This window comes from Tasmannia lanceolata, unplaced genomic scaffold, assembly GCF_043159265.1.
Source record: "Tasmannia lanceolata isolate RefF3 unplaced genomic scaffold, GAP_Taslan_0.1 ptg000011l, whole genome shotgun sequence".
NCBI lineage: Eukaryota > Viridiplantae > Streptophyta > Magnoliopsida > Canellales > Winteraceae > Tasmannia > Tasmannia lanceolata.
The window spans coordinates 940459-968238 of record NW_027518688.1 but is presented as its reverse complement, the minus strand read 5'-3'; the positions used below and the strand labels follow the sequence as shown (position 1 = coordinate 968238).

Sequence of the window (27780 nt, the reverse complement as noted above, 5' to 3'; positions counted from 1 at the left end):
ATGGAGACAAAAGTTTGTCTCCTTTCACAAGGTGGCTGGTCTGACATGCAATAGACTAGCCGTCGGGAGATGCCTTCTGCAACGGACCCTAGCAAATCCCCTGCTTTAAATAACCGAAATATTAGATGACAGGATTGTTTTAGGGAGATGAAATATTAGATGACGTCAGAAAGCGTTAAAGTTGCCGACTTTTCACGTCAAATCAGGTTATAAGGAAAGCGTGCAGATAATGCAAGGGGGAGTGAAAGTATCATAGCCCTTGTTTTAATGGATACAACATAGAGCTATCAAATAGACGGTGATTAACCAAAAGATGAGACCCACAAACTGAATTTTTTTCTTCTACACGACTACACTACAAACCCATTTACCTTCAATGGAGATACGATAACAGGGTCGAGACCCGAAACTACAAATTTCGGCAAGAGTCTAACAGATAAAAATGAAAATACAAAAAAAAAAACTGGAAATTTGATGGGTTTGTGAGGTTGATAGCCACCGTTTCTTAAACTGGCAAGACATTACACGTTAGAACTTAGAAGTACCTGCAAAGCTTTCACAAATTTGGAAACTCCCACCATTTTCGGTAACATTAGCTTTTAGTCTGGATTTCCCTAAAATGGAATTCCTTCTACCCTCTCTCTTCTCTTCACCACCAACATTTCATTCTCTACTTTCCCTTCTTTGTTGTGGAGATCCAAAGAAGAGGAGATCCAAAAAAACATGGGTCGAGGGAAAATAGAGATCAAAAGGATAGAGAACCCGACCAACAGGCAAGTCACATATTCAAAGAGAAGAGGTGGGATTTTCAAGAAAGCCCGAGAACTCACTGTTTTATGCGATGCCGAGGTCTCTCTCATCATGATTTCCAGCACTGGCAAATTCTGCGAATATTGCAGCCCTTCTACAACGTATTCAATCTATTCTCAATACCCATTTTTTTTATTTTTGGTTTTTTGTTGTTGGGGTTTTTTTGTGAGATTATTGTTGTTGTTTGTTTGTTTCTATCAGACAAAAGAAGATATTCGATCGTTACCAACAAGTTTCTGGGATCAACTTGTGGAACACTCAATATGAGGTAACTACTATATTTACACCCTATATGATTACTCTGTTCTCTGTCTCCTTTAACGCCCTATTTGGATTGCAAGAATTTTGTGGAAAAAATTGGAAAAGAAAAATACTTCATTCCCATATAAATCATGAAAAATAAAATAAAAATTCCCCTATAAATGATGGAAACAACCATCAGAAACACTTTCTTGCAATCCGGGGCGTTGGAGATTGGGATTTGAATTCTTGTTTCAGTATATGATTTGGTATTATGTTGATTGATTCGTAGAAAATGCAAGGTCATTTGAACAAGCTGAAAGTGGACAACAATAAACTTCGGAAAGAAATTAGGTTTGGATCTTTTCTTTTCTAAAAGTAGTATAAAAAATGGTATGAGTTGTGTTGATTTATAAGTTTTAGGATATGGGTTTTTTAAGGCAGAGAATGGGGGAGGACTTGAACGATTTAGAAACCGAAGAAATGCGCGGTCTTGAGCAAAATTTGGAAAGTTCCCTGAAAGTTGTCCGGGAAAGAAAGGTGAGTCAGAATAGAAATCCGTATGTTTTTTCGTTTCATTTTTCTATCTACTTGATCTGTTGGATTACCGATCTTTGGATTTTATACTCTTGATTGGTAAACGGCTCTTTCTTTTTATCTGTATTGTTTCCATGTCTGACCCTAAAATGAAAAATCAAAATATGGGGCTTCATAGGGGGCTTTTTTTAAATGGGTTGAGAAATCCTTTTGGCCATGCTTGACAACCATGAATTTTTTTCATTATAGGGGAAACGAATGAGTCTGGTGAGTGGTGAGTGGTGAGAGGTGCAAAAAAAACAAGGAAAATATAAATCATATTTTGGGTGGAGCTTTTTGTTTCCTTGTACTCTCCTCACTCAGTCCCTCTCCTGTCTATCCCTCTCCCACCCTCCCTCACCATTGAGTAAGCTAATATTCCATTGAAAAAAATTTCATGAGATGGTTTTCTCCGAGATCTAAGATGGGTGGTGAATGAAAATCTAGTTCCTATTTTTTTTATGTTGTTAATTTGTTCAAGACACAAGTATTGGTCCCTGGAGACTATCTAAGGTTTTGGATGAGATTAGTTCTATGATTAACGTTAGATTCCTATCTTTTGTTCATGTTCCTTGGACTGCAAATGATTTAGCGGATCGCCTTGCTAAATCATGCGCTTTGAGGGACTCTTTTTACTCTGGAGCTAGGGCTGCAACTCGGGTAGGGCGAGACGGGTTTTGAAGAACCCAACCCTAGCCGACAAATATCTCGGGTCGAGTCGGGTCGGGTCGGGTCGGTTTTTTTTCGGGAAAACCTACGATTTCCAAACCCAGCCCTATCCATGATAAATCTCGGGTCGGGTTTTTTTTACATTGACGCAATTTTTGAAGGAAAACTCTTGTTTGGCAAGGCAACTCAACTCATAGAAGTAGAAAAACTCAAGCATGGCAAACTCCTCAGTGCATTAACTAATAACTAGTCCAAAGAGAATAAATTGATGCATTATACCAAATGAAAATGATTATACTCATATGAGATAAACAACAAACTATTTAGTGCATTAACTGTTTAGTTAAAACTGGAAACCCTAGAGCTATAAGGGGGAAACGAACAGAAGATGGAAAGAGTCTTGTGATTGTGTACTTGCGTGAGTTTTACTTTTAAGTTTTCACTTTTAAAGTACCAAAGTTTTAGAAAAAAAAAATACATACTATAACTTAAGTAACTCGGGTCGGGTCGGGTCGGGTCAGGCCCCTTCAAACCCGGCTCAACCCGAGATTCATGCGGGCTTTTGGAACGTAGAACCGGCTCGACCCAAAACCCGAGAAACATGAACCCAACCCAAGCTATTTTCGGGTCGGGTCAATGCGGGGGGTAAAACCCGACCCAAGTTGCAGCCCTATCTGGAGCTAATCTCCCCACTGATGTGAATTTGTAATTTCTTATTTATAACTTGAATATGGCTATCTTTTCTCGAAAAAGATAATTTGTTTAAGGGTTTTGAATTTCCAAAATTGATATTTGCTCCTCCTTATTTGGATAGACATATATGATATATCCCTTTGTTTACTTTTCTTCCAGTTGCTGCTAAAGCCCATTAGTAACATAGCACATTCATACACTTTGTTTTTTATTGCTAACAGTATCACGTGATCAACACTCAGACAGAAACTTACAAGAAAAAGGTAAGTAATTAGCATGCTAATCCCTTTTCTATTTCTAAATTTCCATATATAATTATCTTGCTTCTCCCTTTAACATGTTGGATGCAGTTAAGAAGCCTACACGAAGCACACGGAAATTTATTAGCTGCATTGGTAAGAACATGTTTTTTTTATCTTATGGGTTGGATATTGCATCTTAGAAAGGGCCAACAGATCTTCCTTCTCACCTTAGGAATGTAATTTCTTTTGACTTTTTAGGAAGGAAGAGATGAGAATGGTGACTACATGACAGGCGACAATGGAGGACCAGATTATGAACCGGCGATTGGAATGGCGAATAGGGGTTCCCACATATTTGCATTCCGTGCGCAACCATACCAGCCAAATCTTCATGATCCAAGTTACGGCATCCATGACCTGCGCCTTGCATAAGATCTTGAGGTCCTAGAGACTGCATATTCTCCATTAGCTAGTATCTTAAGTTGCACAACTGAACTTTCTCAACTTATTTGCTTTGGCAAGAATATTTCGGATCTCTTAAAGTAGTTTACCTATATTTGTTGGCTTAGACCAATTCCACACTCTCTTTTACAGGATAATCATCATGCTAAACACATTAATATTTAAGTGCTATGATTTGATATAGATATAGATATGAAGTTTATTTAGGCTTTTCTATTCACTTGAATTGAATTTTACTAACTTCTTGTCACTTTAGAATCAATAGTGATTAGAAATCAAATTAGATTAGCTTGGTATTTAACGATGTTGCTGCTAGCTTAATGATATGATCATAACCATTTGATGGGTTATGATTATAAACATCCATCTAATGTTATTTGTGTTGGGTATATAATATAACCCATGTATGTTCTAATATAAGCCCAATAAGATAATGGACCAGTGTAGTGGGCCTATCTGGGCTAGAGCCCACTGACCTATTAAAACCCTAGTGTATCTAATATATATAGGGGCTGGAGGCAACAAACTTGGTATTCCAAATTAGATACCTTGGGTGTAATGCTTCAAGCAACCTCTTGCTTGACCTAATTACTCTAACAATCTTGAAGCATTATGAAAAATCCTAGCCGTTTTTCACTCTTGCTCTTATCCTCCAAATCGTTTTGATCGTGGTTATCTCTCCTCTTTCACCTTCGTTTATGCCTAAACCCATCTTGGATTAAACGACGGACGTTTTGATTGCAACCAATTGCAACCCAATCCAAAACAGACGTCTGCCTCTTTTGAAAAAAATTTAGGCGTGGGTCTGTCTGCATCAAAATTGTTTTTTGGATGTGGGTTCTCTCTCCCAAGGAATCGTTTAGAAAGAGGGTTGAATCATTTTGAGGTTCAAGCGGCTCAAGTTGGAACCATAGCCGGTCATCAACTCCCATTTGGAGTATTGCCACTACCCAAATCGTTTGGTGGCTGAATAATAACCCACACAGATCTTCTCCTCTAGATCTGTTTGATCAAACCCGATCTTTTTGAAGAAAACACGTTTGCAGATTTGACCCTACTTACATAGAGAAAGACAAGTTTGGACGGAAAAGGTGGTGTAGCTTTTTCTGTATCGTTCGATAAACGTGTTCCAAAGAAGACAAGATTGAGATCAAAACTCTGTTTTGTTCTCAAGCCAATCCGAATCTTGTATTGCCCAAGATTTTGCCTACTCTTGGTGGCTTAAAACATAAAACTTGGAATTCATGCGCGAAATCCATAGGGTTTGTTTTGACATGGAAGGGACAAATGGCAGTGGTTGGGCCTGATATACTCTCCCTTGAATTTGTTTTTTGGGCGTGCATCTCAACTCTCTCTTGATCGGTGCTATTTGGCGTTTTTGGGGTTACCCTCTTTCAATTGGTGTGCAATTTGTATAACATCCAATACCGAATTCACCTTAATATTGCCGACTCCAATTTGGGCAGAAGTTCCATTGCCGACTTCTACCTTTATGGGTACAGGTACAATACCCATATCGACTTTTGTATTGGAAGCAAGTTCCATTAACGACTTCTACTGTTGGACACAACTTCCATCTACGAATTCCTTTGAGAACTTCCATTGCCGCATCCTTGTTGGGTCATCTTGGTGGACGAGAATTTTTTTTGGCCGGTTATTGTGGCTGGCTCTCGGATTGGGACTGATTACTTTGGTAATCGTTTCGCGATCGTTATTCGCAGTTTGTTTCGGTTCTTGGAGTTGGGACGCGATTCTGTTCGTGATTCGGGTCTAGCGATTCACCAATCAGGTGCACTCTTTCTAATTTCTTTTTCTTCTAAATAGTACAATGGAAAAGAATTCTATCCCAATTGAGATGGTCAAACTTTACTCCTTTGGAGGATCTGAGTTTAATTCATGAAAGCGAAAGACTCAATTTGGTCTAAAATATATGATTTGTTTTTACACCGTTTTGAGTACCTTTGCTGACTCGATTGAAGAAGTTGATGAATCTCAATGGCATTCTTTAAAACTGAAATGTATAGGAAAAAAAGTGCAAGTGGGACTGGATGATCTCAAACGATTCATTTGAATTGAAGATGAGAATCGAGCCAGGCATAACTTGAAAATGGTTAGACAACAACCATTTGCTAATATCGCGGTAACAAATCCCAAAAAATTTCATAAGAAATCCGAGTCACCTAAAAGTGACAATCCCAAGTTGGAGGCCAAAAAGACTATCTTTCCGCGAAAGAAGGGCAAGTGCCACAACTGTGGGAAATGGGGTCACTTTGCAACAGACTGTCGGCTACGTAAGAAGCCTAAATCTAACACACCACAGAAGGAAGCTCATATTATGGTGGGTAAGGCTGAGCCTAAGAGTTTTGTTGTTATGTTGGGCAACGGTAAGGCTAGTACTTCTTCAGATTGGTGGTTAGATACAAGAGCCGCGTGTCATGTTTGCAACTCCAATAAACTGTTAGTTGATGTTGTCGCGAAAGAGACCGTTACAGTGGCTAGTGGAGCCGAGGCAGAGGTAACTCACACTGGTACTGCGACCTTGGTCCTTTCTTCAAGAAAAATGTCGCAAAAGAGACCGTTACAGTGGCTAGTGGAGCAGAGGCAGATGTGACTCACACTGGTACTGCGAACTTGGTCCTTTCTTCAGGAAAAATATTAACTTTAAAAAATGTTAAAGTAGTTCCTTTTATTCAAAAGAATTTAATTTCTCTTTAGTCTTTTAGACAATGCTAGCATGTGTTTTTTTTTTTGGTGGTAGAGTAACTCTAACTGTTCACTCTTTTTATTTTGGCTGTGCATTCTTGATCGATAGTATGTATAGATTGAGTTTAGCAAATGATACAATTAGTCAGGTTAGTTCAACTTTGATTGATCCTAAGTTGTTACACAATAGATTGTGACATGTGAACTATAAGAAAATGGTTCAATTTGCTAAAAACTTATAATATACCTTTCGATACATCGATTAGATTTGACAATTGTGAAGTGTGTGCACAAACCAAGATCACTAGAAAACATTTTCTTTCGGTTTCTAGAAGCACACAACTTCTTGAGTTAATACATTCTGACCCCTGTGACTTTAAAAGTTTCACTACTAGAGGTGGTCAGAAGTATTTAATCACTTTTATAGATGATTTTTCTAGATATTGTCATATTTATCTCATAAAATCGAAAGATGCAGCTTTTGAAAAGTTTAAAGTTTTCAAGAATCGAGTTGAATTGTAACTGAACTTGAAAATTAATAGATTTAAGCGTGATAGCGGAGGAGAATACAGTTTGACAGAGTTCAAGGAATTCTGTGCCTCTTAGGGCATAATACTTGAAACTACTGTTCCTTACTCGTCTTAATCTAATGGCATAGCTGAGTGTAAGAACAGGACGTTAACTTAAGTGTTAAACTCCATGTTAATGATAGCTGGCATGCCTAGTTGCATTTGGGGAGAGGCAGCTTTGACTGCAAATGACATCCTAAATCTCTATATGCTCCTCCATGTGATAGAGTACCCAAGAAATTGGTGAGGACTTTGTGACCTACCAATTGGAGAATGATCCATCATCCTATCAGGAAGTGATGAGATCTAGGGACTCTATGTTATGGGTAGAAGCCATTCATGATGAAATGATCTCTCTGTTAGAAAATCTAACTTGGCTGCTAGTCGATTGCCAAAAGGGGCTAAGACTATGGGCTGTAAGTAGATATTTGTATGTGATTATACAAAGTTTGTTATGGTCTTAAACACGCACCTAAATTGTGGCATAAATTTTTTTGACAAAGTAGTAAAGAGCTTTGGGTTTCTGATAACTTACTCGGATAAATGCCTTTACTATCGTTTTGTGTCAAATAAGGTCATGATTATTTGCTTGTATGCAGATGTTGATTCTTGTTTCAAATCTCTCTCTGTGATGAGTAATGTGAATCTAACCTTGGGTAAAGAATTCGACATGAAAAGACATGGGTGTTGTTAACACCATTATTGGTATGAAAGTAAGTTTTGACAGGCAAGGGATTTCCCTTAGCCAAGCCCATTATCTTGAAAAACTACTTTCTTTATGGGGATGCAGTGAGTGCAAACTGATTGAGACACCATTTGATTATACCAAGAAGCTGATCTCTAATGAAGGAGACATTGTGAATCAGTTAGCTTATTCTCAACTGATTGGTAGTCTCATGTATGCTATAAGTTGCACTCGGCCAGACATAGCCTTTACAGTTGGCATGCTGAGTCGTTTCACTAGTAATCCTTGCCATGAGCACTGTGATACCCTTATGAGGCTGATGAGATACCTTATGCTCTGTTTGGTTGCCGGGTTTTTTTTGTTCCTGGGAGTTTTGTGGGAGAGTAAGTTAAATTTTGGTCCCATCCCATGTTTAGTTGCCTTTTAGCACTAGGTTTTTTTAAATCCCACTCTTGTAATGATTACTTGTGGGGTGAAATTTTTAATCCCACTTTTGTAATGATTGCCTTTTCATCCCATCCCAAGATAACCCTAGGAACAAAAATAAACTCAGGAACCAAAAATAAGCTTGAGAAGAATTTTTTTCTACCCAACACTTCAAGCAACCAAACAAAGGTTTGTTTTTTTTCCCACCATATCTCCCAGGGTATTTTTTTCTCCCACATAACCAAACATGGGATTTTTATTTTACCAGGATACTTTTAGGACTTTTTTTTCCCACCTATCTCCCATGGTATTTTTTTCTCCCACATAACTCCCAGGAACAAAAAAAAACCCGGCAACCATACAGAGCATTAAGGGTACTCATAATTATGCTCTTTGTTATGGTGGCCATCCTCCTGTATTGGAAGGATATTCTGATGTATCATGGGGCACAGAATTAAAAGACAGTAAGTCTACCAGTGGTTATGTGTTTACCCTGGGTGGAGCTGCTGTTGCGTGGAAGTCGAAGAGACAGACTTACATTGCCCTATCATCTATGGAATCAGAACTTTACTCTAGCTTCTGCAGGAGATGAAGCAGAGTGGATAAAGAATCTGATTATGGACATTCCACTAACTCGGTTAAGGATTAATTCCTTAAGTGTGTTCTGTGATAATGAAGCTACAATTACGATTGTGAAGAACTCACTCTTTAATGGTAAGAGGAGACATCTTAGGCTGAAACATGCCATGCTGAATTATCTCATTTAACACGGGATTATTACTTTGATTGATGTGAGATCGAAGGATAATATGACCGATGCTCTCGCAAAGGGACTGAACAAAGATCGAATATTCAAAACTGTGGGGGAGATGGGGTTAAAGTCTGTATAGACATGACTTAACCTACATTCATGGTATTTTGAATTTTTGAATCTCCCTTTTGGCCAAGATAGGCACTTGATATGTTTCGATGATGTTTACAGTTGTTGTATGTCATTCCACATTTGATGACATGTCCTTCGTGGGAAAGGTTGTTTCATTCCAAACTTGATGATTCAGCTTAACTCAAATATGGATTAGATGACTGTAACATTCCAAATGGAAACATAAAATTGTTCTTTGCAAAAGAAACTATTAGGTCTTGTTCTTTATTGAAACTTGACAATGATGAATGATTCTTTGCAAAAGAAGCTGTTTAGGTCTTGTTCTTTATTGAAACTTGACAATGATGCTTATGGTGAGAGTGATATTAATACTTTTTCAGCCATTTTGGAATTGTACTAAGTTCTTCAGGTAGAACTAGATACTTTCGTGAATTATGGAATTGTACTAAGTTCTTCTTCAGGTAGAACTAGATACGTTAGTGTTTTACACAAATGATTGGATTCATTTTCTTGAAATCTATATTTGGTAATTCACAAGGATTGGCAAAAAAGGAGGAGCTTGTCTTGATTTGGACTTTGATGAAGATTACTTACTTGATGAATAAATCTTCTAAAGTCATAAAGACTATGCTTTCATTTCAGTGTGCATAGAAGTTCATTTTTTTGTGGAACTTTATTTTGGATCTTGATGAGAATCATACCCCATGAATGAATTCATCTAAGATCAGTGGGGTTCACTTATATGTGAAACTACCTTTTAGTTGAGTCTAGCTTGTTAAATATCTAAAACTCTTGGTTTTTCATAAAAGGATTCCTGTTTTCAGTTGAATTACAGATCTTTTATGATATAGACCATATGGTGATGTAGATGATTCAATATTTTGTTTTGAACATTACACTATCTATCTATTGGATTGTGCTATATGTAGAACATAGGAGGAGATTGTTGGGTATATAATATAACCCATGTATGTTCTAATATAAGCCCAATAACATAATGGACCGGTGTAGTGGGCCTATTTGGGCTAGAGCCCACTAACCTATTAAAACCCTAGTGTATCTAATATATACAGGGGCTGGAGGCAACAAACTTGGTATTCCAAATTAGATACCTTGGGTGTAATGCTTCAAGCAACCTCTTGCTTGACCTAATTACTCTAACAATTTGTTGGGTTCAAGGTAAGAATGTAGGTCCTTGGAGATTAGCAAGTTTTTTGATGAAATTTCTACAGTGTATGATGATGGATTTATTTCTTTCGTCCATGTTACTAGGAGTGCCAACGATCTTGTCTACGATTGGCCAAATCAGGGGCCTTGCGGTATTCCTTGTATGTTGGGCAATCTTTGCCAGTTGACTTGAACCTGTAATCTCCTCTCTTTTAGGCCCTGTTTGTTTTCAATTATGACAACTGATTGTGGAGTCCCCAGCCGATTATTGGACCGAAAATTGCACTAAATCCGAGTCTAATAATCGGTTGGGGATTCCACAATCGGTTGTCATAATCTAAAACAAAAAGGCCATTAATATAGTTATCTATCACTCAAAAACTATGATGAAAAAACATTGTGCATTTCTGTTGGTGGATTACTACTGGTCCAAAAAAATATTTTAAGACTTTGAGTGGGTCGATCATATATGAGTGGGCCATGTTGTATAGGTGTGATATTGTCATTATATTGCTTGCTAACTAAGTTGCCAATTTAGCTTAGCAAGTGATCCAAGAGATTGAGTCATGTCCTTGTATCTGAAAAAAATTATCCAGTTTTACTTTGATATTGTGCATTGCACTTAAGATATAACTCATCTTAAGATTGAGGCTAGTTGATCTTTTCTGATTGGATCAGAGATTACTCTCATTAGATTGAGAATGCTTTGTGATGGGTTATCAAAATAACGACCTATAACAGGCCGCCACCTGTCCTGGAGTAGGTGAACTCAAACCTATAGCAGGTCACCACCTGTCCTGGAGTAGGTGAACTCAAACCTATGGCTGGTCGCCACCTGTCCTGGAGTAGGTGAACTCAAACTTATGGCTGGTCGCCACCTGTCCTGAAGTAGGTGAACTCAAACCTATAGTAGGTCGCCACCTGTCCTGGAGTAGGTGAACTCAAACCTATGGCTGGTCGCCACTTGTCCTGGAGTAGGTGAACTCAAACCTATAGCAGGCCGCCACCTGTTCTGGGATGGGTAATCCCACGTCACCAACTTTCCCTCTGTAAAAGGGGGTTCAAAGCTCAAACCAAAGGGTAATGAAAAACTTCCTCTCCTCCAAAACTCTTAACAATTAGCTCTGCACTCCTGCTCATATACTGACTTGAGTGTCGAAGGGCCTGTCCGGAGTAACACCCGGGTTGGTCTTTTGACCTCGTTTGCTTCTGTGCAGAACACAGTTCCTTCATTTCAATCTCGCTGAACTCAACTCCTTCACTTCGGTTCTTCTGGTCATCCAGCTCAGCTCTTATGTCACTGCCGTACCTGTTACCGATTTTTGGCCTAACAGATTGGCGCCATCTGTGGGACCGCAAACTAAAAGTTGTTCAAATCTCCTTACGAAAATGGCAGGACGGAGGACTGCTCGAGTATCAACTAGACGGACTACCCGCGCAGTGCTACCTCGCAGGACTCAGAGTGAGCGAATCGCCTCACAAGTGGTGGCTGCCTCTGCCACAACAGAGTAGGGCCCAGCCCGTTCTGAGCACCTCAATCCCACTCCCACTCCGGATCAAGTTCAAGCTCTTTTCCAACAGATGACGGCTCTCGTCGGTCAGTACCAACAGCTACTCCAAGCGCCTCCCCAACCTTCTCCAGAAGCTCCACGACCTGTGCAGGAAAGGTTGAACATCCACAGGGGAGAGTCAGCGCGCCACGATGAAGACCAGACTCACCACTCGAGGCAAGTCCATCACCCCAGAGCCAAGCATACTCATACAGAGCCCCACCGCCGCCGGAGGTCACGCTCCCGCTCTGCACGAAGGCACCGAGCTCATGAAGATCATTTGCTGCAAGAAAAATCCCGGCCTCGTCGAAAGAGTCCGGAAAGTCAGTCCGGCTCTGCAGCGAGCCCGTCGGTGGATAGAAATAGGTCACCGGACCCGCCAGACCGTAGAGCTGATCCGATGCTACGAAGGATGGAAGAAATGGACCACCGCATAGAAGAGCTGGCAAAATATCAGAGCCGGCCTGCTGTGCAGGCGTTCTCAAGTAAAGCACCATTCACCAACATCGTCATGAACGCTCCGGCGCCCACAGGGTTTAAAATGCCAACCGTCCCGCAATACGACGACACCACTGACCCTGTGGATCATTTGGAGACATTCAAAACGATGATGCTCCTCTACGGCGCATCTGACGGCTTCCTCTGCAGAGCGTTCCCGACCACACTGATTGGTGCGGGCCGGGATTGGTACTCCAGAATCAAACCGAACTCCATCAGCAACTTTGAAGATTTTGGGGACGATCTGGTCCGCCATTTCACGAGTAGCCGCAGGCCAAGGAGAACAATAGCATCCTTGATGGCCTTGCGCCAGGAGGACAATGAGCCTCTGAAAGTATTCGTCAACCGCTTCAACAAGGAGGCACTCCAAGTGCCAAACCTAGATCCCTCAGCTGCCATGAACGCACTCCTCGCTGGTGCTAGATCTAATGATTTTCGCCGCTCAGTGGCTCGCCAAAATCCGCACTCACTGGCAGATCTGATGGCCGGTGCTGAGGAATACATAACAGTGGAAGAGACACTGGCAGCCCTCGACTTAAATCGGAGGAGAACCTCTGAAGACAAGAACCCTACCAAGCAGCGTAGGGACGATAAGGCCCCCAGAAGAGAGAAGTCTCCCCAGAGGAGGGAGGAAAACTTTACTCCCCTCAACACCTCCCGCAGACACATACTGGCCGTAATCAGCGGAGAAGAATTCGTAAGGTGGCCAACCAGGATGATCTCCAAGGGAAATAAGAGGGACCAGTCGAAGTACTGTCGGTTCCATAGGGACCATGGCCACGACACAGACGAATGCTGGCAACTCAAGGAAGAAATTGAGCTGCTGATTGGCCGGGGCTACTTGAAAAAGTATGTCCGAAATGACGGCCCCAGAAGGGAGCGCAGAGAGAAGAGTCCTCAGGGCCGTAGCCCTCGACGGTCGCAGCCGCCCCCTGTCCGGAACCGATCTCCCGTGCCATCCAGTTCACAACCAGAGGCCCAGCGATCCCAGTTAAGGGGAGTCATCGGCACAATTATGGGTGGACCAGCCGCTGGAGGCACATCATCTGCTGCTCGAAAAGCATATGCACGCCAAGTCAACGCCGTGCATACGTGCAGCTAGAAGATGAAGACAGAGAATGAGATCTCCTTTTCAGATGCGGATCTCGACAACCTGATATTGCCGCACGACGACGCACTGGTCTTAACCATGCTCGTCACTAACTGGGAAGTAAAGAAAATCCTTGTCAACAGCGGGAGTTCGGCGGACATCTTGTACTATCATGCTTTCTAGAAAATGATGATAGGCGACGACCGTTTGAAACCGGCGAACTCGGATCTGTTTGGTTTCTCAGGAGAGGTTGTGAAGGTGGAGGGACAGATTGAACTCCCAGTCCTCGTCGGAGAACTGCCCTGTCAAGCTTTCACCATGGTCAACTTCCTGGTAGTGAGGGCCACTTCGGTCTATAACGCTACCTTAGGACGGCCTGGCCAGAACCTGATTCGTGCGGTCGCTTTAGCGTATCACCAAAAGATGTAATTCGTAACGCCAAACGGCGTGGGTGAAGTTCGGGGAGACCAACCCCAGTCCAGGGAGTGCTATGCAATGGCACTCAAAGGCAAAAATGCAGTGGAATCGCTGCCGATTGAGCTACTCGATCTGAGGGACGAATCCCGGGGGGCGCAACCCGGCGAAGACCTCATCTCCATCCCGCTGTGCCCCGACGATAATGATAAAGTCGTTCAGATCGGCTCCTCTCTAAGCAGCAGTATCCAGCACTGCCTCACCGAGTTTCTTCAAGACAATGCAGACGTCTTTGCGTGGGCTTCTGTTAACATGCCCGGCATTGACCCGGAGATCAGCACGCACAGACTCGGTGTTGACTCAACCTGCAGGCCGGTGAAACAGAAAAGGAGGCATTTCGCTCTCGAGAGGCGGCAAGCGATAAAAGAAGAAGTGGAGAGGCTTTTAAAGGCTGACTTCATTCGGGAGATTCAATACCCGGACTGGTTGGCAAACGTAGTCCTGGTGAAGAAGACAAATGGGAAATGGAGGACCTGCGTTGATTTCACTGATTTAAATAAGGCCTGTCCCAAGGACAGTTATCCGCTCCCGAAAATTGATCAGCTCATTGACGCCACCGCAGGTCACGAATTACTAAGCTTCATGGACGCTTTCTCCGGATACAACCAGATCAGGATGTATGAATCAGATATACCAAAGACCTCCTTCGTGACAGATCAAGGGACCTACTGTTACCGCGTCATGCCCTTCGGTCTAAAAAATGCCTGGGCCACGTATCAGAGGCTCGTGAACAGGCTCTTCCGGAACCAGATCGGCCGTAACATGGAAGTCTACGTCGACGACATGCTGGTCAAAAGCCGGAGCTTACAAGATCATGTGTCTGACTTGGGAGAAACATTCCAGGTCCTAAAAAAGCACGGCATGAAGTTCAACCCCACCAAATGCACTTTCGGCGTCAGCTTGGGAAAATTCTTGGGGTTTATGGTAAGCCAACGAGGGATAGAGGCCAATCCAGAGAAGATTAAGGCCGTGGTAGAGCTCACTCCACCGAAAACTATCAGAGAAGTGCAATGGCTCACAAGAATGGTGGTTGTACTGGGGCGCTTAATCTCAAAATCCGCAGAGAGGTGCCTACCCTTCTTCAGCGCAGTCAAAGGGCTCAAGACTGCGCCCTGGACGGAGGAGTGCCAAACCGCGTTCGAAGAATTGAAGCAGTACTTGTCCTCCCCTCCACTATTGACAAAGCCGGAACCAAGTGAGGAGCTTCTCCTATATCTGTCCGTGAGCCCACGGCTCTAGCAGCTGTCCTAGTCCGTGAAGAGCACCACCAGCAAAAGCCTGTCTATTATGTCAGCAAAGTTCTCCATGATGCCGAAATCAGATACCAGCGGGTCGAGAAATTGGCTTAGGCGCTGGTTATGGCAGCCAGGAAGTTGAGGCCGTATTTCCAAGCCCACACAATAAAGGTCCTGACCGATTAGCCGCTCAGGCAAGTTCTCCACAGACCAGACATCTTAGGACGGCTCGTGAAATGGGCCGTGGAGCTGAGCAAGTTTGATATCCAGTACATACCAAGACCAGCGATCAAGGCTCAAGTACTGGCAGACTTCGTGGCCGAGTGTACCATCCCCCAGCAGATCACCGAATCTGAAGTTGTTCAAACCCAGTTGTGGAAAAGTCAATCACAACTGAGGAACAAATAGAAGAGGGGACTGAAGCATAAATCATCCCCGCACCAGCAGAACAGGATCCATCAACCACTAAACTGATCTGGGAAGTGTACGTCGACGGATCTTCGAACAAGGGTGGCTGTGGAGCTGGTCTGATTCTCACCGGACCTGATAACTTCACTGCAGATTATGCCCTGAGGTTCGGATTCCGCGCGTCCAACAATGAGACGGAGTGCGAAGCCCTCCTTGCCGGAATGAATCTCGCAATCAGACCAGCGCCCGAAGGCTCAAAGCGTACTGCGACTCCCAGCTGGTTGCAAACTAGATTCAAGGAGTCTATGAGGCCCGTGACGAGCGTATGATCAAATACCTCTCCAAGGCCCGCCAGCTAGCCAGCAAGTTCAAAAGTTTTGAGGTCATCAGAATCCCCAGAACAGAGAATGCAAAAGCAGATGTGCTGTCTAAGCTGGCCGCCTCCGGATACACCACTCTCGGGAGTATATGTATGGAGTTCTTACAGAAATCTAGTATCGAAAGTGAGGCCGCTGAAGTAATGCAGGTGAGGCACGAGTCGTGCTGGATGGACGAAATCATCGAATACCTGCGCAGTGGTAAACTTCCTGAAGCCAAGAAGGAAGCCCTCAAAGTGATACAGAGAGCCGCCCGGTTTTCCCTCAATGGTGAGAGTTTGTACAAAAGATCGTACACCCTCCCATACCTAAAGTGCCTCTGGCCAGGCGACGCCGCTTACGCCCTGCAAGAGACGCACGAAGGGATCTGCAGAGAACATCTGGGGGGCAAGGCCCTGGCAATCAAAGTGCTGCTCAGAGGCCTATACTGGCCTACCTTAAGACAAGACGCACTGAGTCTGGTTAGAAGGTGCGAGAGATGCCAGAAATTCTCTCCCACCATCCACCAGCCTGCCGTGTCGATGGCCCCGATCATCAGCCCACTCCCCTTCGTAGTATGGGGGATGGACATCCTGGGCCCCTTTCCACCGGCCTCCGGAAAATGCGCGTTTGTAGTAGTTGCAATTGACTATTTTACCAAGTGGGTGGAGGCTGAACCTCTAGCCCAGATCACAGAGCAAAACGTGCAGAACTTCTTCTGGAAATCAGTGGTTTGCAGATTTGGGATTCCCCGCGTTTTGATAACAGACAACGGTAGACAATTCGACTGCCGTAACTTCCGGAAATTTTGCTCTGACTTGAAGATCGAGCAGAGATTTACTTCAGTGGCACACCCTCAGACGAAGTGACAAACAGAATCCTGCTTCAGGGAATTAAAAAGAGGCTGGATGATAAGGCTGGCCGATGGGCAAATGAGCTTTATCATGTCCTGTGGGCGTATCGAACCACCCCGTGCACATCAACGGGAGAGTCACCATTCAACTTGTCCTTTGGGAAGGAGGCGGTAATACTCGTCGATGTGGGCGCCCCGTCTCCCAGAGTCACCAACTTCAGTGAGCAACTCAATGATGATGGGCTCCGTGCGAACCTCGACTTGCTGGAGGAAGCCCGGGAAGAGTCTCGAATCAGGGTCGCCGCCTACAAGCAGAAAGTGTCCAACTACCATAATTCGAAGATACGTCCCCAAGAATTCCGAGCAGGAGATTTATTCCTAAGGAAAGCTTATGTCTCCCAACCGAAGAAGGTCGGAAAGCTTTCTCCGACCTGGGAGGGGCCGTACCGAGTGAAAGAAGTGATTCGCCCAGGAAGTTATAAGCTGGAGACACTGGAGGAGCATCTATTACCCCATGCATGGAACTCAAAGAATCTCAAGAAATACTATCAGTAGCAAAAATGTCGGGCGTGAAAGGTGACTTTGTAAATGTTTACATGTTAAACATGAATGATATGGAAACTCTTTTGTAGATCTCCGCGCTATTTGGAAACCCAGTTCACTAAAACTTGGGTACTTATTATTTGGAAACCCAGTTCACTAAAACTAGGGTACTCGCTGCTTGGTTCGCCACGGCTTGTCTCCGCATTGGCCGGGAGCTCACTCCTGGTCCACAACCAGCCCGGACAACAGAAATCAAAGCCGCTCGGAAACCCAGTTCGCTAAAACTTTGGTACTTATTATTCGAAAACCTAGTTCGCTAAAACTTGGGTACTTATTATTTGGAAACCCAGTTCACTAAAACTAGGGTACTCGCTGCTTGGTTCGCCACGGCTCGTCTCCGCAAAGGCCGGGAGCTCACTCCTGGTCCGGAACCAGCCCGGACAACAGAAACCAAAGCCGCTCGGAAACCCAGTTCGCTAAAACTTTGGTACTTATCATTCGGAAATCCAGTTCGCTAAAACTTGGGTACTTATTATTTGGAAACCCAGTTCACTAAAACTAGGGTACTCGCTGCTTGGTTCGCCACGGCTCGTCTCCGCAAAGGCCGGGAGCTCACTCCTGGTCCGGAACCAGCCCGGACAGCAGAAACCAAAGCCGCTCGGAAACCCAGTTCGCTAAAACTTGGGTACTTATTATTTGGAAACCCAGTTCACTAAAACTAGGGTACTCGCTGCTTGGTTCGCCACGGCTCGTTTCCGCAAAGGCGGGGAGCTCACTCCTGGTCCGGAACCAGCCTGGATAGCAGAAACCAAAGCCGCTCGGAAACCCAGTTCGCTAAAACTTGGTACTTACTATTTGGAAACCTAGTTCACTAAAACTTGGGTACTTATTATTTGGAAACCCAGTTCACTAAAACTAGGGTACTCGCCTCTAGAAAACCCAGTTCGCTAAAACTTGGGTACTCGCTGCCTGAAGATCCAGTTTACTAAAACCAGGTTCAACTGAAGCTCGAAACGTCTGCCCGGAGTGTTATGGACCCACAGCGGAGAGTCAAACAATAATAGCCAGAGGCAGACAAGTGGAGAATAGGTAAACAACAAAATGTGATTTCCATTTCATAAAGAAGTAGGGCCTCGAAGGACCATTACAAAAAATGAGGCCTCAAAAGGCTGTTACAAAAATTTGGGTCTCCACGGACCATCACAAAAAGAAAAGAGAACAGAGAAAGGAGAACTTAAGGCACCCCGTGGCTACCAACCTGTGGTGGGTGTGCCTCTGGGACCTCCTCTGTAGCACCCTGCTGTAGACACCCCATTTTGATCGAACCCTTTTACGTTATGTTTTAAAATAATTGCTCTAATAAACTAGTGTTCTAAGGTCCCAAATTGTGCCCTAGGCTAGCTTAGGGTCCCACCGGGGTCCTTGTGAAATTTCGTCAAGATCTGAGCTGATTCGCCTAGTGAGCAAGCCTCGATAGTGTCGCGGTGCAAGTTCAGAAGGGCGGAGGTGAAATATGTCATTTCCCGTATACAAGAGGGCATTCTTGGAAATTTCTATTGCTTCCTCTACAAGCAATGAGTGAGGGCCATTAGATCAAATTAGAGGGTTAGGATCATGTAGAGAAAGGGGAATCTTTGCCCCTATTTTCTACTTGCCCCCCCCTTATTGTGCAAAAAGTTGCCAGAGGTTACACTAGAAGGGGCTGTCCAGGGGAGAAGTAGGGGGGTCAAATTTATCATTTTCTTTACATAGCCCATCGAATTAGGGTTGCAAGAAAAAGGGGCTTCGGATTTTTTTGGGCAAAAAAAAATCAAGAGAAGAAGCCCCATTTTCTGAAAAAGAGGCAGAGAGAGGGAGGTTTCATTTTCTAAAAGAGGGGAGAAAACAGAGAGGAGGAGGTCGGGGGCTGCAACTCCATCACCACGAATCCCATCTCCGGCCGATTACTCCTCCACCGCCATCATCGGCACCACCACCTCTATCGAAAACCTCCAATACCGCCACCATTTCCCTCCACCACCACCAATCAAAGCCACCATCATCTTCCATCTTCTTTTACCCCAATCCGAACCCTATATTTACTCAGCTATTAAAACCCTCATCTCCATCTCCCTCTACAATCTCCCACCTCCACTCCTCAAAACCCACAATCCGACCACCAACCGCCACCATCCTCATCCTCTGTAACCCACAGCCGAATCGCACCACCAACTCCGGCCATCAATCCCTCTCCTCCTCTGTTCAGCTCCACCAAGCCACCACGAATCCCATCACCATTTCTTCCACCTCTATCCACAACTTCCGAAACCCTAATCTCTATTCCCCATCTCTGCAAACCCATTTTCTATCACCATGGTCATCCCTACTTCAATCTCTTCTATCCTCCATGGTCACCATCATTTTCGTGTAGATCTGTGAAACCCTCTTCCATTGCCGATCACCACGGCCATCTCCACTCAGATCTGATCTACTTCCACCCTCTTGCCACCATCGCAGCCGCCATCTCCATCCCAAACCCACTTCGAAAATTCAGTTCGACCATCCTCCGGCCATTCTCCACAAGATCCGGCCCATTTCTACCTTCCTTCTTCTCCATTTTTACCTCCACGGAAACCCCATTTTCCCTAAGCCACCATCACCATTGATCTGTTCCTTTTAATCCACAGCCATCATTATCCCCTTCACCTTTATTTTTATCAATCCCATCTCAGATCTGAAATCCACGGCTCCATTTTTTCCGGCACCACCATTGGATCTGGCAACTCACGGCAAAATCCATTGATTCTGGCTTGCCAATTTTCAGAGAGCATTGGAGAAGAAGAGGAAGTAGCAAATCAAAGCAACTTTCAGAAATCATATAATTTTCATGTATTTTCATCAAGATTCCAGGTAATTTCTCATTCCTGTTATATCTGTGAATATTGGATGGCATATATCATTTAGAATAGTGTTGGTCTGTGAATCTGTACATGGATGGTGTTTGACCGAGGGATTTGGTTTTAACTTGGTTCTTGAATCTAACCTAGGGTTTAATTTCTGTTGAAAATGGATGCTGGAGTTATGGATGCTTATTTGATGTAGGGAATCAGATGGTTACTCTGCTCCATGTCTTGGGTACGAGTACCATTTGATTTCACAGGAGACCCCATGTCGAGGGTTTGTTTGTGTGTATCACTTGATTTTTGTTTCTTTACCCTATGTTGTGGGTATTACTGGATGGATTTGTTTTCACTTATTTCTGGAGCATTTGTAGATTCTGGAGTTTGGCATTTTCATATATTTCCTGAACTTTTCTTTGGTTGAGTTAACCCTTGGTTTCTATATTTTGATTTGAAAATGGCATGTGTTAAGTAGATGATGTCTCTGGCATGACTGGTTTTGTTATTCTAGAAGATGGAGCGGGCTATGATGAGGTTACTTTAGCTTTCTCTTTCCTTCCCTTTCGAGGCTTCTCTCAATTTTAAGATTTTTCCCTAGATCTCAGGGTTCCTATATTGTCCATCAATTTCAAGGGTTTTCTGTCTGGCCTTGGCGATGACGGAATATTTCTTGAGCCAACCCCTTGCCCTTCTTATCATTTTTCCCGTCGTAGGGTCTTCACAGGGTTTGAGGGGTCTCCTTTCTTTCCGGGACTATTCTTCGCACGTTCCTCGGGTTCCTTTTTCGAGTTTCGTGATCGCCATCGATTTTGGGAACACTTCTCTCGGGTTTAGGAGGCGACGATGGAACATTTCTTGAGCCAACCTCTTCCCTTCCTGCTTTAGAGTCTTCGTAAGTCAAGGGATTCTCTCATCTTAGAGTGTTTAGCCAGTTAGGACTGTCCCTAAGTGGCTGATCGTTTAGTAGATCTTTTTGTCGAGTTTTTATCTGTCCCCTTTTTTAGAAGTTTACCCTTTGGGTTAGAAGCTTTTTCATCTCTCGTTTATTTAGGATTTTTCCTCGCAGGTTAGATATCGTCTCCTTTGGATATTGATTAGGGCTCGTTAGTTTTGTTTTCGTCTCTTCGAGATTGTTCTTTTCTTTGGGATTTTAGTCCCCCCTGTTTTGGTTTCTTCCCCCTTTGGCTTTAGGGATCCCGTTTCCCTCTAAATTACTCTACTGCGATATGGTGGGTAAGGAGGCTCTTCTATCGGATCCCCTTTAGCCGAAAGGGTGTTAACACATTTTTAATCGTCAAAAATATAAAAAAACACATCAAAAGCATTTGAAAATATCAAAAACCTTTAAAAAAAATGTAAAGTGTTGAGTTTTTAGCGTATTAGGAGAGTTCGATTTTCGAACTACGTTGGCTTGATCCTCTTTCACGAGGTACGTAGTGCAGCTTGGGATCTTCATCCCAAGTCCAGCCAAACTTTGTAAATAAATGCTTTACCCCTTTTTTTCAAAACCTTGTTTTCCAAAGATCTTCCTCTAGAGTTAGGAGTTTGTCCTAGATAGAGAGTTTTAGAGTTAGGAGTTTGTCTTTTGTTGTGTGCTTGTTGTGTGTTTGTGTTAGAGTTAGGAGTTTGTCCTAGCTAGGAGCGCCTCCGTTCGGTCAGTTGGCGATTCACATCGCCGACTGATGACTAGGTCTAAGATGCGTTAGTGATTCCATTATTTTCCTTGGGACGCACAGCCTAGTTACACATAGGTTGTAGGAACCACCTGCATTAGCTTAGGGCTAATCTGCATTTAGTTAGGGCATATAGGGTGTCCTAAAATCTATAATTCACTGGAATTTAAATAATCATTCAAGAAGTTTTAATAATTAGTCCGGTCTTTTAGATCGAGTCTAAGATAGAGGTCTAGGTGTCTTAGGCATCATAGCTTAGAACAGGTGCGAAGAACTACGTTGCCTTGATTCTCGTGGAGGCGGGGATACGTAGGCTTCTTTGGATGAATATCAGACCATCCGAGGACTCGGGCTTAAGCATTAGAGTCTTAGGGTCTGTTGTTAGCGCTTGGGATTTATGTTTGTATATCGATTTTTACATAGGATCATGATAGTGTGTGTTCATTTCTTGGCTTTCTTACATGCTTATTCTTTTATCTGCCTGCATTGCTGCTTATTCTTTACTTCGTTCACATGTTTCTTCTTTTATCTGCCTGCATTTCTGTTGATTCTTTACTTCGTTTATTGTATCTTAAATCATTTCATGATTAACTGCTAGTTCTAGATTTTTTATCCTGTGCAGACTTTATACTTTTAGCTGTAGCATGCATGTGTTTGCTCATAAGAACTTAGACACCTATTAGCATGTCACTCATAACCTAGTTATCATTAGGTGACATTTATTTCTGTTCTTTTATGTGTGCTTATTTTCATCTCCGAGACATGCATGATTAGATAGACGTTTTCTCGAAGATGCGTGTTCCCATTTCATATGATTTTCGCTTGAAACTCTTCAAGGCTAATAATAAATGGCATAAGAGACCAAGTGTTCGCACTCGGGTGAATTTGGGGCGCTCTTCGGACCTTCTCCATTCGTCATCAGGCACGGACCTTTTGTATCTCTGGTTATCCATTGCAAACAGAGCATTTGTTTTGGTTCCATGGCGTGTCCATGGATGGCGACTCTGAGTTATTTTTAGATATATCTTGGTTTCGAGCCCTGGCTCCAGATCAGGATGTATCTCTTTCTTTTTATATCGCCACTCATGCTATGCTCTGAGGGTGGCATCTGTTTCGAGAGTTCCTTGGTAGAGCTCTCCTTCACGTTGTGGAGATCCTGAGGGTGTTAGGGACTCGTTCCCTCACCGCCGTCCTCGGATCAGGGTTCACACCTGCTCATCGTCGTCAGGTGCCGGGGGATCGGGAAGAACCAATCCCGTCAGGGTCACGGCTGGGTTGGATTGCTTCACCTGCTTGAGGCAGTCGAAGAATCCCACCTTGTAGGCCTCACTGGACAGACTGAAAAGTTCGTCCTCCTTTTTCTGTATAGCCTCCGCGACGGCCGCTATCTGTCTCTCCTGGGCTCACTCCCTCTGTGCGCTAAGGGCCTCGGTAGCCTTCTGCTTCTGAGCGGCCAACTCATCTTTAAGCCGCTTGTTCTCTTCCACCGTCCGTCCAATGTTCGCTTGAAGCTCTTCAGCCTCCTTCATCAGCTTCCCACTCTCTTCCTCTGACTTCGTTAGTGCCTCGGAGAACTTCTTGCTCTTCTCCCGAAGATCATTATAGTACACTCCAATCTACAGGCAAGCAAGTGTTAACGTAAGAAAGCGAGGCAAAAGACAAAGGACAAAAATGAGCATACTCGTGGGCCACCTTACCTGGTAGAGTGACGAAAATATGGCCTCATCGGCCGTAGCTGGAGGTTCGTGGAGAACCTGCTGCTTATCCTTCCTAAGGATAACCTTGCCGATGAGCTCCGCAACGACCCTGCTCTCGCCCAGGCCGGTGTCATCTCTCTGAACGGCCCAGTTGGGCCGAAAAACATTGTCTCCCGTCTTCGCCGGGGGAGGACGGGCTCTAGCAGATGTTCCACCCGACTTAGAAGAGCCGCCTCCTCGGCTGTAGGTGCCCACCAGTTTCACGGTAGTCTTGCCTCTGGGAGGCGCCGTGTCCTGAGTCGGAGCCGGACTCGTCATCTCGGCGGCTTTCCTCTTCTGGCCCTATTGGGCCGCCTGCTGGGCCCTTCCAAATGCTCCTTGCCGTATTCTCTCAATCTTTGATTACTGCTGCATCTCTGAAAATGAACATAAACAGAACAGTCAGACAAGCAAAAAAAGAGAAAAGAAGAAAGAAGAATGTTTCAAGGCAAGGCTAGCCACATACGTTCCGGGGTCGCAGTACTAAGGCCCAGCCCCACCAGAACTGCTTCCCCATAGAATTCTCCACAATGAATGAGGCCCCCTCGTTTCACCTCCTCACGCATTAGGGCGAATGTCCTCATATCTTCGTCCTCAAGGAACGGCTTGCGACTCAGCGCAACTATGTCCAGGACATCCCATATTAGAGGAACCGGCCAGGGCTCGGTGGATTCCCTGTCTTCAACGTAGAAGAACCTATTCTTCCACAAGTGTATGGAAGAGGGAATGCCAGTGATTATTTTCAACTCTGGGCGCTGGCTAATGTAAATCCAGCCCCCTCCTTATGCCTCTTCAAGTGTGCACAAGCGCGAAATAATGGCACAGACACGTTTCTTTCAAGCCGGCCATGGACGAGGTACATGAACCCAATCAGCATCCTCCATGAGTTCGGCGCAACTTGGGCCGGAGCCAGCCCATAATATCGAAGGACCGCGGTGAAAAATGGGTGAAGAGGGAACCTGAGTCTGGCCCTTAACGACTCGTCGTATATACAGACGTCAGAACTTTCGTTGCAGGCCCTATCTCCCTTCATCGCCGCCCTCAGCCCGAACCTTGAGGGAACACAGTACCTAACCCTAATGTCCCTCATTATGGACTCATCAAGGATATTCTCCTCGTGAAGAGCCCGCATGTTATATTTAGGATTGGCGTCCATCCGGGCCCTAGCTACCACTTCAACGGCCCGGCCAGGGAAAAATGTTGTGGACGCCTCGGCGACGTCACTACCAACACTCCCCTCCGCTCGGAGATAACTATCCATTGGAAGCGGAATTGTGTTCAGATCAAGAATCACCTCGTCCAAATTCACCTCGTCATCACTATCTATGACCTCTACTCTGACATCAGGGCTTGCCATTATTGGCTCGAAAGTCCTGGTCGGATTATTTTCAGCCCTCGCTGACGAACTAGACCCGGAACTACTGGAAGATGACTCCGAGCCGGACTCAGAACTAGAACTACTACTGGACATGAACGTAGAAAAATGAAAGGCTCAAGACTCAAGAGGATTACCGGTCAAAACTGAGAGCTCCTACTCCGCAGACGATCACAACCACGAACCACGCAAGCCGAACTGGCAGAGCAAAAAGCAAGAAAAGAGAAGGCGGGAGTGAAAAGTGAAAAGTAAGAAATGAAGGGTGAAAACCTCCTTTTTATAAGCTTCGACTAAGGCAGTCTACATTTAATGAAGGGCACGCACTTTGAAGGCGCCTGAATGGTGCCACATGTCCTTTCATTTAATGACGAGCACACACTTCGAGGTAAATGCGTGAGTGAATACGCACGTATCTCCAAGGGGCTAAGGGCATCCGTGAAGTGCTTGTGTAAAAGAGTCAGTCTGGCCCAAGCCGGACTGGATATGGCGCAATCGCTACGCGACAAAAGTCAGTAGCCGGACTGGATATGACGCGTTCGCTAAACGACAAAAGTCAGTCCGGCCCAAGCAGGACTGGATATGGCGTAATCGCTACGCGACAAAAGTCAGTCCGGCCCAAGCCGGACTGGATATGACGCGTTCGCTAAACGACAAAAGTCAGTCCGGCCCAAGCCGGACTGGATATGGCGCAATTGCTAAACGACAAAAGTCAGTCCGGCCCAAGCCGGACTGGATATGACGCGTTCGCTAAACGACAAAAGTCAGTCCGGCTTGGGCCGGACTGGATATGACGCGTTCGCTAAAACAACAAAAGTCAGTCCGGCCCAAGTCGGACTGGATGTGACGGTTTCGTTAAACATCAGTCCGGCCCAGGCCGGACTGACAAAACCGGACTGATTCCCAGGCCGGACTAACAAATACCGGACTGATTCCCAGGCCGGACTGACAAAAACCCGGATTGATTCCCAGGCCGGACAGAGAGATTTTCCGGACTGATTCTCCGGACAGACTCCGCCCGTTCAGAAATGTAATTCACCGCACTTCCCCAAATCATTATAATGACTTAGAGAACTGGGGGGCAACTGATGGGTTATCAAAATAACGACCTACAACATGCCGTCACCTGTCCTGGAGTAGGTGAACTCAAACCTATGGCTGGTCGCCACCTGTCCTGGAGTAGGTGAACTCAAACCTATGGCTGGTCGCCACCTGTCCTAGAGTAGGTGAACTCAAACCTATAGCAGGTCGCCACCTGTCCTGGAGTAGGTGAAATCAAACTTATGGCTGGTCGCCACCTGTCCTGGAGTAGGTGAACTCAAACCTATAGCAGGCCGCCACCTGTTCTGGGATGGGTAATCCCATGTCACCAACTTTCCCTCTGTAAAAGGGGGTTCAAAGCTCAAACCAAAGGGTAATGAAAAACTTCCTCTCCTCCAAAACTCTTAACAATTAGCTCTGCACTCCTGCTCATATACTGACTTGAGTGTCGAAGGGCCTGTCCGGAGTAACACCCGGGTTGGTCTTCTGACCTCGTTTGCTTCTGTTGAGAACACAGTTCCTTCATTTCAATCTCGCTGAACTCGACTCTTTCACTTCGGTTCCTCTGGTTATCCAGCTCAGCTCATACGTCACTGCCGTACCTATTACCGATTTTCGGCCTAACACTTTGTGTCATAGTATTAAAACCCCTGTGTCATCGTGGACTCCTCCGAGTCGACTCCATTTTCCCTTGGTCGTGTTCCATGTTTTGCAGCCGCATTTTGCTTTTGCCCTACAGAGTCAATAAAATCTCTTTTAACTCTCCTAAGTTATGACCGCATCAACCTAGTACTTAGCCGTGTCAACCGTGTTCTTGGCCTCGTCCGCGCCGAGTAGACAAAGATTTTCTTGGACACATTTTGACCCACATTTGCGTTTTTAAACACTACATTGTCTCTCTTATTAGGATGAAGATTATAGAAATTCTAATTTATAGGCTTTGTCCCTTACGAACAACATAGTAGAAGTCGGCCTGTATGGTTTATTCTAGAACATTCTGAGAACTAATTCTCTAATATAGGGCCATTCAAAAAAAAATTCTCTAATATAGTGTAGACTACTAAATTGTCACAATTAGGGGTGGATCTAGATAACCCACATAGAATTACTTCACATACACAAATGAGTAGGACTTGACTCTGATCGGAGTCGCTAAGAGTGGAACACCATACAACACTAACATGGAAAATGAGTAACACCTCGCCATCTTGACTTGCTTTGGGTCTGGATACACGAAAGACTTGTGATCCCCCGGAGGATTTCGTTCTATTCTTTTGATTCATAAGACATTTAATCTTAGGCCATGTCTGGAAATCATGAATTTTTTTCCCATGGAATATTAGTTTAATTAACGGTGAGAGACTGCTAGATAGGGAGAGATTTAAGAGCCCGAATCTTGAGTGGTTGAGGTAAGGATGAAAAACAAGGACAAGAACTATAATTGAAGTGAATAAATTATTTTTTCCTTGTTTTTTTATCCATTCCACAGCCTACTCAGGCATGCCGTCTCAAGTCTCCAATCTAACCACATTATAAACTAATTCCATGGGGAAAAAACATAGCGTCCGTAGACAAAAGGAACAAGTTATTTTCGGTGTGCAATTAATTTAATTCGGGGCCATAGATTATCAAGATGAGAGGTTCTCTTTGAATTTTATACTTTACACCTTGTTTCTGATTCTGGAGGGATTGAACCTCCGATCTCCAGGTTGAAGAACACAGCCTTGATGATCAATTGATATAGAGGCCTAATCTCATTACCACTCAATTTGTATGTATAATATTTTTTAAAACATAATATATGAGTGTGATTATTTAGAAGATAATTCAAAAGTTACGCTTAGTTGTAATGAATAAAATAATAATGGAACTTAGGGTTTCCTTACGAATTACTTGCTCAAGAGGAATTAAAATGAGACCAAGAGGTAAATATTTTTTGTGATGGAA

General features: G+C 44.2%; 2 protein-coding genes across 2 annotated transcripts; one reads left to right on the top strand and one right to left on the bottom strand.

Annotated features, from left to right (window-relative positions):
- The first annotated feature begins 639 nt into the window (after window positions 1-639).
- Window positions 640-3912, top strand: LOC143886359 (agamous-like MADS-box protein TM6). Its single transcript, XM_077390298.1, has 7 exons — window positions 640-911; window positions 1012-1078; window positions 1343-1404; window positions 1491-1590; window positions 3210-3251; window positions 3339-3383; window positions 3489-3912. The coding sequence occupies exons 1-7, from the start codon at window positions 724-726 to the stop codon at window positions 3660-3662; spliced, it is 678 nt and encodes a 225-aa protein (XP_077246413.1). The 5' UTR covers window positions 640-723; the 3' UTR covers window positions 3663-3912.
- Window positions 3913-18353: 14441 nt separating this feature from the next.
- Window positions 18354-25462, bottom strand: LOC143886107 (uncharacterized). Its single transcript, XM_077390075.1, has 2 exons — window positions 23382-25462; window positions 18354-23300 (listed from the first exon to the last, which is right to left on the bottom strand). Exons 1-2 carry the CDS (start codon window positions 23697-23699, stop codon window positions 23088-23090), a joined length of 531 nt encoding a protein of 176 aa, XP_077246190.1. The 5' UTR covers window positions 23700-25462; the 3' UTR covers window positions 18354-23087.
- Window positions 25463-27780: the final 2318 nt, after the last annotated feature.